Source organism: Anopheles moucheti, chromosome 3 (genome assembly GCF_943734755.1).
Source record: "Anopheles moucheti chromosome 3, idAnoMoucSN_F20_07, whole genome shotgun sequence".
Classification (NCBI taxonomy): domain Eukaryota; kingdom Metazoa; phylum Arthropoda; class Insecta; order Diptera; family Culicidae; genus Anopheles; species Anopheles moucheti.
The window spans coordinates 58,945,138-58,955,044 of NC_069141.1; the positions used below are offsets into that span (position 1 = coordinate 58,945,138).

Consider the following 9,907-nt stretch of genomic DNA (forward strand, 5'->3'; position numbering starts at 1 on the left):
GTTTTGCGAGTTCGCGTTCGTAGCAACAATAAAACAAACGCATCCTTTTTTGGGGAGGGGTTGGGTAAAAAAGTGATCCATGGTCGTGGGAAAATCATTGGCCGCTAAACTGTGTTTTAAAATGGGTGGGACCGAATGGACCGAATAAAAAATTGGGAAAATAAAAACCCAGTTGCCAACACTCTTTGGCGCCTTTGGCAGTTGTACAAACAGTTGCAACCTGCATTCATCCGTGCAATAGTAGTGGCACTTTTTTGTCCTGATTCGCTTTATGCTTTTTTCTTACATTGAAATACATTTTGTTGGGATTGAAAACGGGGACCGAAGGAGCCATAGTAAAGCTTGATTGATCGATTCAGCTACTTTGATGACAGACGGGACGGGTAACGCTTTTGCGTGCAACGCACACTGACAGCACTTTGACACGTGTCAACGCTTTTTTACGCCCGTGGTTTCATACCTACTTTGATCCTGTTTGCGAAAACCGTTCGAGATGCGTTAGTGTGTGTGAGTGAAAGTGGGGGCGTGTGAAAAATGATTTCTCGAAAACCCATCCTCTTGACCGAGTGTCGATTGACAATTGAACGGCAATCAAAACCACGACAAAGCAACGTCCACGATGCACGATGACACACCTATCTGCGCGTGTGTTCGCTTTCCCACCGGCACACAGTGCATCTTTTCTTTCCTCGCACTTCTTTGTGTTCATAGTACAGGGTGTGGGATGGAGGGAATAAAAATGAAGAAAAATAACAAAAAACAAAACCACAAGGACAACGAAACAATGGACGTTCCGGTACGTACCTGCACGATGTCACCGTAGTTGCCTCCGGCGGCTGTGAACGTTAGGATGCACACGTACGGTATCCGGTCCTCCTTCGGTCGGTGCAGCTCCAGATTGTACGTCAGTCCAATGTTGCCATAGTACGTACGGTTGCACCCTACGGAGAATGGAGAACGCAGAAAGCAAAGGTGGAATGAAACAGAAGAATTCGTTGCGCAACTTGCCGGACCCAACAACTCCCGGTGGAAGCTGAACACCCAAAAAACAAATAATTGAGAATCAGCCAAAGTGGCCGTGCATCCGTTTTGGTTGTTGTTATTTTCTTGCAATGGGTTATAATTCACCCACTTTGGTGCTACCATGATGGGAAAAGGCAAGAAAGGGGGAGAGAGAGAGCGAAAATCTGAGCGAAGCTCAGCAGCAGTAACATGACCATCGTTTGGTTTGGATGGTGGACGTTTTCGCAACAAAAAAAAAAAACGGGACGGACGGAAGGATAAACGGCTCCACCTGATGATGGTCTGTGCGGTACGATGGTGTGTCTTCCACTGGTGGCGCAACTATTGAGCTATCACACGGTCGGTACGCGGCGCACAGAGAAGTGGATTGAATTGGTGGAGTGGACTTGAATCAATTACTTGGTGAAGAGTGTGAGCGAAGACGGGATTGAAATCTATTTTGCATCCAACAAATGGAAGTAGCTGTGGCACTTTCGGGCTGTACCACCATCCGTATATTGTACGATTGGTTTATTGAAACATAGCAAAGTGCACTGCAGGAAGTAATGATGAGCGTAAATGGTGCTTAAGTGGGTCGATGGGATTTCTGTGCTAAAGTGTGCACCTTTTGTTGAGATGATTGTTTTAGTGTTAGCAATGTACTGTAGCCGTTTGATTTGCAATCATTTTGCCGGCGTATCGTGGCTTAGATATTACTTAATTTTGACTGAGTATTCTTGTTTTGTGCGCTAATAAATCTGTTGAAGAGAGTCAGCTTATTAGTTCGAAACACACACCGTGTCACAAAATAATTGCCATTGAATACCCTAATTTTCATTAACGTAATTTGGAAAGAAAAGCATTTTTTCCTTCCTTAGAACGGGTGTTATATTCTTATTTTTACCACCTAGTCGGGAAAACGGTCCTGTTGAGTGGGACCGATCTTGGTGCTACCAAATACAACATCGGACCGTCCCAACACAGCAAAAATAGTTATGGGAATAAAGAAAAGATGGTGTTGTTTCGAAAAGACATTCCCACTTTTAATAGATCCTCACATTTTTTATAGATTCTCGGCTAAAACGAGCATGAATTGATGAAAATAGGACGATTCATTAGGTAATAGATTGTTCATTAAAATTATTTGTTTATAAAAATGGTTTAAAGAATTGTTCTAATAATTTCTTCATAGTGAGAACTAATAGTAAAAGCTTAGCCAGTCCAATTTAACTTGTACTTCCAGAACAGTTCCTTAGTGCTAAGCATCTTCAAAGACATCATGAATAAGTGCTTAAATATTATCTGAAATATCTCTGGTATGGTTTAGCGATTGATCAGGATAATGTGTTTATTGTCGATAGTTGTAGGTAGTTTCTCATTGTCTTACTTGTTTAGAAGTTAGCATTTCGTTCCAGGACAATAAACGATTTGTGGTTGTGAAGGTTCATAAATTATTTCTAGTGGATATACATACCACTTTAGGCAAAAGGGTATTTTAGTGGAGTTTAGAGGACGTTGGTTGCGCGTCGCAAATATCAGTTGCGCATATTTCGTTTTCTGCTGCCTAAATTGGTCATGACGCATATCCCAGTTTTTTGATATGTAAATTACTGTCTTGCTGAGTAGCCTCGTTCTTAATGAAACTTGTTTCTCAATTATGTCGATTATCACCATTATTCTATCAAGATTCAAATAGAACACTTGAAGTAATTGGTCACGTAGTTGAAGTAAGGAACAGTGACAGCGGCGAATTGCTTAAACACAGACTATCCACTGTTGGATGAGTATATGTTTTTTTGCCATTAAATGAAAATGGTTGTTAAACGCTTCCCTTATTATTAAGAATTATCTGGATACTGACATTGGTATTGTTAATATAACTTTAAATGTAACTGTCTAACCTCATTTCTACTTAATTCTTTCATTCCCAGGTGTAAGTGTGATACGAATACCTGTTTGGCCTAATGACAGTTAAGGTATGTTTGCTTACTGGAAATATTGTACTAACAGGTGGGCTGATAATTGTTTGGCCTAACACATTTATCGCGCTAGAAGATTTTTATCCATATCATATTTCGTTTGTACCAACCTTCAAACGAATTCTGTCCAAATTTGACAGCACTCGGGCCACAACCTAATGAGCTAGAGCATTTTGTGTGACGCAACTTTTGTGCTTTGAGTAATCATGGAAAAAGAAGGAATTTCGCGTGATGATAAAATATTAGTTTTTGAAGGGGAAACATATAGTTAAAGCCAAAAATTGGCTTGATGAAGAGTCTTTGGACACTGCTCTACCAAAATCAACCATCAAATATTGATATGCTAAATTTAAAAGTGGTAAAATGAGCCCTAAGGACGGTGAACACAGTGGAAGCCCAAAAGAGGTGGTTACAGAAGAAAACATTTAAAAAAATCACAAAATTTTTAAGAACACCCATAATGTGAAGCTGATTGAGATAGCTGACACCCTAAAGATGTCTAAGGAACGTGTTGGACATATCGTTCACGAGTATTTGGATATGAGATAGCCCTGTGCAAAATGGCTGCCGCGCGAGCTCACATTTGACTGAAAACAACAACGATTTGATGATTCGGTGCAGTGTTTGGAGCTGTTTAAGCGAATTTAATCCGAGTTTTTGCGTCAGTATGTTACCATGGATGAGTCTTGGCTTCTCCATTTCACTCTAAAGTCCAATAGACAGTCATCCGAGTGGACTGGACGCGATGAACTTGCTCCAAAGCGGGGGAAAACGCAACAATCAGCTGGCAAGGTTATGGCGTCAATTTTTTGGGATTCCCAAGGAATAATCTTCATCGATTATCTTGAGAAAGAAAAAACCATTAACAGCGACTATTACATCAAATTTTTGGAGCGATTGAAGGACGAAATCGCCAAAAAACGGCCGCATTAGAAGAAAAAAAAGTTTTGTTTTGTCAAGACAACGCACCGTGCAACAAATCAGTGAAAACAATGGCAAAAATTCATGAAATAGGCCACGAAATTCTTCGCCACCCACCGTATTTCGTAGATCTGGCTCTCAGTGACAAACTCCATTTCTCAGATCCCAAAAGGATGTCCTCTGAGAAGAAATTTTCGTCGGAAGAAAGGTGATCGCCGAAACAAAGACGTTTTTTGAGGCAAGGTGCAACTATTACTATAAAAATGGTATCGAAAATTGAAAGACCGCTATAATTGGTGAATCATCCTTGAAGGGACGTATGTTGAATACAAAAAAAAAATTTGGCCAAAAAAAAGTGTTTTACTGTCATAGGCCAAACAATTATCAGCCCACCTGTTAATAACATAAATATATTAATTAGGGTAAGCGACCATATTATGGTTAAAGCAACAGTTATATGGCAATAGTGGGCATTATATGTTCCATCTGAAACGAAACTTTAACTTTAATTTTAAAATTATAGACACATTTTTTCACTCTTTACAAAATATTCCACTTTTAAAGTATGACGCCAAAATAACTGAAAATTCTTAACATTTCGCTAAGAACAACGCCGTTTAATAATAGCGAATTATGAGCTTATTTAATCATTATTTCAGCTAAATATCAACACCAGTTCCTACCACTTCACATAAAGGAAATTTAATATGTCATCGATAACGGTAACACTTTTTACCATTTAGAATATTTATTTAATTTCTATTATGATGGCAATGCCGTATTTTCAACACCGCTTGTGTTGAGAAAAAATAACAAATGGCACAAGGCATTTCCTCCTTGCAATTTGCCTTATCTCGGTCATGCTTGGTTGAAAAAAAAAACATATAAAATCATCATTAAACGAATATTGCACAAGATGAAATATATAAAAAATTAAATTTCTATATTTATGACGTAGTATAACCGTAATTGGGTCACTTATAGTGCCATTTATCCTTTTGTAAATAGTGTGTCATATCGATATCCAATAGCACTATAAAAAAGTGCACACTGTCAATGTTCAATTAATAAGTTTGCGCTCTTTGACTGGACGCTCCCAGGTCGACATCTGATCTGGGTCGTTAATAAGCTAATTCCGCACAGCACAGGACTTTATGCTTTTGCTCGACGCAATGAAAATAAAAGCTTTACATTGTAGCTGGCAAACGCCGACTGATCGAAGGAAAACCACAACGACAGCGATGCACAAAACAGTTGCAGTGTCAGTGCTACGACAACAACAAAAAATCCAAGCCCGAAATGGGTCCAGACTGCCATGGTATTGTGTGCAGAACAGGCAAGCAAAAACGGTGACTTTATAGCAGTGTGTTCCTCTCGGTCGCTGCGTGCAGGTTGTTGTTTTTTTGCTCGCGTGTGTGTGCTTTCTCTACCAATCACATCATTTTCCTGCCGCTCGTCATCATCGACGTCATCGTTCGGTTCCGTTGGATAAGCGATGTCGTCCTATTCGCTTCGTGGGGAGCTAACTTTACCTTTTCGGTGCAATTCTTTTTTTTTCGTACTATCTGCACGGCAACGATGGGTACGATGACGGTATCTCAGCATCGAATAAAAAAGCTAGCTTCAAGCTGGCGCATGCAAAAAAGTGCACCGGAATGCAGTTGTCGAGTTTAATAGTTTCTTTTTTCCGCACTCTAACATGGTAGGCATTATGCATACACGATGCTAGCACACAGTGTTCCGATTTTTGCCTGTGTTCTCGCGTACTTCTGCTATCAGGGAGAGTCGTTTTTTGTTGTTTCTTCTGTTCACTGTCACCGTAAATTGGTGGTGGTGAAGGTGAAAATCGATTTTACACAACCGGCTTCGGTTGGGACAGGCTTTTTTTGTTGTTGTGTGATTTTTTTCCCCTTTTTGGTATTTTTCCGAAGGGAACCACACCGATGCAGCAGCACCGGTAGATTCAATTTTAGTACCATTCCGGCCTGGGGGGGGGGGGGGGGGGGGGGGGGGGGTGTAGTGGGGCGAATTTGACGCCACTATTTTATTTACGCTAGGCGGGAGCTGAACTTTCCGGGCACTTAATTCAGGGTTACGAAAAAGCGCACTAGGGACATAGAAACGAAAAAAAAAACACCCGAAAAGGTGTTCAAATGGCACAAACGGTGGCACACTGGTTGGTGATAAAAAGCCTTGCCCCCGTGTATGCTCACACTCCAACGCCAAAAGTCATTCGCATCGTGTGTGTGTGTGTTCTTCCTGCTTGTATCCCCCCCGAACTATCTGAATGGTTTTGGCGTTCCATGTTGTGTTCCACGCTACCGGTTGAAAAACTGTCGGAAAAATTTAACGCAAACAGGCGCAAAGTGAAAATTACATCGCCCAAGTGCCATTTAGCGTGCGAGCGGTGTGTAATATAAATACGTTCAAAATGAAATTTTGTTAACAAAAACAACAAACGAGGGCAAACTCGCCCATTCGCGCGCTTGGTACCTCGCACGCAATCCAATGCGGCGTGAAAAATTTCAAAATGTGGAACTAAGAGCGGAAAAGAGAGAGATATTTCGTTCAATGACCTGTAATGTAATGAATGGAAAAATAGCTTTTGGAAGGTGAAAATTGAAATATTAGTGTGTGCGTGGTTGGGCGAATAAGGGGGTAAAACTGCGATGGGCTAATTCGTATGGCTAATAGTTAGAAATGCTTTGACTTTGAGTGTTTACTATTTTAAAGTAAATTTAATTAAAGCTCACTGATTTGTTAGAATGAATGACCATTTTTATTTCCGTCCCAAATTAAACATTTTTATTTGTTTCTCCGTTACAATTGAATAACTCATGGTTAATACCACGATCGATTGAAGGAATGGGGTTTGTTTAGTTTTATGACATTCTGGTCGATTTAAGAGTGTCTGATGGTTCTGAAGTTTTTATTAACATGTAAAGCCTTTTGAAGCTATCCGCATGGACAAATAATCATCAGATAAATAACATGACGAGAGGACATGACTACGACGGCGTAGTTACGTGATAGGTTTTAAGCACTAAGGTTGTTAAATCTCTCTGTTAACCAATCATGTTCCAGCGTATAAAAATCATTCATTTTAATATAAACCGTTCTTGAAAAGTTGATAATTAAAATTGTTATTCAAAGTAGCCTGCTTAAAACCCGAATATTTTGAGTTGTATAGGATGATAATTTTGAAGTGCCTTTGCTTACTATTCATTACTAAATGGCAGTGTCACTTCCTTTTTTTATCAGTTTTGTTGTGTTTTGTGTGCCAAATTGGGGTAAAATAAAGCCAAGGAAAAACACATCAAAACTGTAGAGGATTTACTTTTGTATACTTGTAATGGATTTGATTTTGCTTTTATTTACGTTTAAGTTCACGGCTAATAATTCAAAGCTTCTGTCACGGCCGCTTTGATTATTTGATGGGCCCTATCACCTTTTATTTAAATAAATTTAAACTACCCGATTACAAAAAGTAAAAGAATAACTAAATTAATTTTAAAATGAAAATTTCAAAATACTCAGCACGCTTCCCGTTGTGGTTGGAAATTGTTCTAAAATATTTATATACCTTTTAGTACAAATTAGCTTTCTTGTGTGCCAAATATGGATAATGAATTTAGATTAAAGAATTTGGCTAACATAGAACATTAATAATCAATTTTTTGTGTTAGCGAAAAGAAAAACTAATTTTTCCACATTTTACATAAAACTCAAAACTGTTTGCAAGTAATCCAAAGCTTCTTGTCTGGCCGTTTTGACGTCTCCTATTACCTTTTAATGAAATAAATTTAAATTACCCGATAACAGATAATAAATGGATAATTAACTTAATTATAAAACGAAAATTTCAAAATACTCAGCACGCTTCTGGTTGTGGTTGAAAATTGTTCTAAAATGTTTATATGCCTTTTAGTACAAATTAGCCTTCTTGTGTGCCAAATGAGGATAATGTATTTAGAGTAAAGAATTTGACTAACATAGAACATTTATAATCAATTTTTGTGTTAGAGAAAAGAAAAACTAATTTTTCATAATTTTCATAAAACTCGAAACTGTTTGCAAGTATTGCACAAGTGCCTATAAATTGTCGAATACGCACCACAAACAGGATTTGAAGAATCCTTTGAAAATAAACGATGTACAAAACACACACACTCGCAAAAAAACCCCTTCTCACGTCAAAAAGCCACAAAATCTGCACTGTTTGCGTTGCGGAATGCACAGAATGCATCCTGTTAGGAGGCAGCAAATAATGCCTTTCCATCATGCATTTCCTTTCACATTAGTGTGCCCGTTATTGCATAGCTAATGGAAAATGTGTGGATTTGTGTTTCCGGCCGGGGGACAGCTTTTTTCCATCACACTTCACAAACACACAAAAAAGACGGTGGACGACGGCGATGAACAGCGATGAGTTGTCCCTACGTCTGGGCAAAAGGCAAAAGCAAAAAAAAAACGCAAACCGGAAAGAAATAACGACAAATTGCAGTTGAATGTTCCGTGTCAGGTTTGTCGGGTTCTTTTTTTCCCGCCACGTCCCTATCTTTAGCATCCCGGCTAAAGCTGCTGCATTCGACAAATTGTGAGTGTGTTTGCGTTTTTTTTTGTCGACTGCAAACAATGGAAATGGTTAAAGAGAAATCCATTTCCGGCAGCATTATTATGGCAGCGAGCGCACGCGGGTGTACTGGCAGCACTGCACAGCAAAGTGTGCCATTATGATGTTAGGAACATTGTTTTTGCTGCTGAGAACGGAAAAAACACCAGCCCACCGCCCATCATTCCATTTATTGTTTGATGGATGAGAATAGCTTCCACGGGGAGGAGAGTAAGACAGAAAAAAAACAACATTACCGGCAAAAAAGGATTCCTTTCGGAAAGGAAAGTCATCCACCCACAGGAATGCACCCAAACCGGGTTGTATTACTTACGTGTGCAGAAGCGTGGTTCGTCGCTACCATCACCGCAGTCATTTACATTATTGCAGTACTTGTCCCACGGAATGCACCGTCCGTTGGTGCAGGTGTGCTCGGACAGGGCGCACTGTTGCCGTTGCGAAGGGGTGTTACCACCCCGGCTGTTGTAGTACGTTTGTTGCGACTGCTTTTGGCCAGCGGCTGCGGCAAGGGCCAGCGCCGTCGGTTCATCGCTCGAGATCAGTACGGCAGGGTTGGAAGCGCTTCCGGACTTGGTTGTCGCGAGTGTGACCGTGCACACGCCGAGTGTTGACAGTGCTGCCAGCAGTGTTGCCACGGTCGACGATCCCAGGGGCCATACTCTACGGCGATAGCGGTGGTGCGATTTGTGACAGCTGATCCCCGTCGGTTCGATCGTGCATGATCGCGACGTACCGTTGGACATTGGGCGTGGGCATGCTGATGAGCTTGGCTCATCGGATCGGAGTTTCATTTGGCTTCTGTGTGTGTGCTTATGTGTGCGCGTGTGTGAGTGCGGTTTGGCAAGGGTTAGTTTAGTTGCGGTAGCGATTGTTCGTGACCATTCTCCCCGAACTCGACTAGGAGAAGCTGTCTGGGAGTGTACGAGGGAATACTATTGGGTTATGCAAAACGATGTTCGATTGATTGGAGACCAATTTGACCAATCGAGAATAAAAACTTTGATGGTTTTAACGTAGCTGACTCATCGATGTGAAACGAGAAACCATCTAGATAGAGAAAGAGAGAGAGAGAAATGTGCGTTTAGTTGATTATGCCTACAAAAACAGTTGTGAAACAATTGATCAAATTTAAATAAGCAATGGGTAATAAGTTAGCTTTTCTGAAGTAGAATTTATCCCAATTCCACGAATGACAATAAAAACTTGTTAGATGATGTATAGAAATTTGTAGAAAATCTGCAAGAACGTTGCTTGAAATTACTATGAGATATTGGTAGTAAATCAAAGGAAAATATCGTTTGTAGGAAATCGTTTGTTAAAAAATGTATGTAAAAAGGTTTGATGGGATATGTGTTTATTGGTTGAAATTAAA

General features: G+C 40.1%; 1 protein-coding gene across 1 annotated transcript in view; it reads right to left on the reverse strand.

Moving 5' to 3' along the window:
• Positions 1 to 9,460, reverse strand: part of LOC128301253 (uncharacterized) — a 53,065-nt gene extending 43,605 nt beyond the window's left edge. The window contains exons 1-2 of the mRNA XM_053037635.1: positions 8,849 to 9,460; positions 805 to 941 (exon numbers count right to left, since the gene is read on the reverse strand). Of these exons, the coding sequence (XP_052893595.1) occupies positions 805 to 941; positions 8,849 to 9,326 (615 nt within the window). The 5' untranslated portion in view covers positions 9,327 to 9,460. The remainder of the gene's footprint in view (positions 1 to 804; positions 942 to 8,848) is intronic.
• Positions 9,461 to 9,907: the final 447 nt, after the last annotated feature.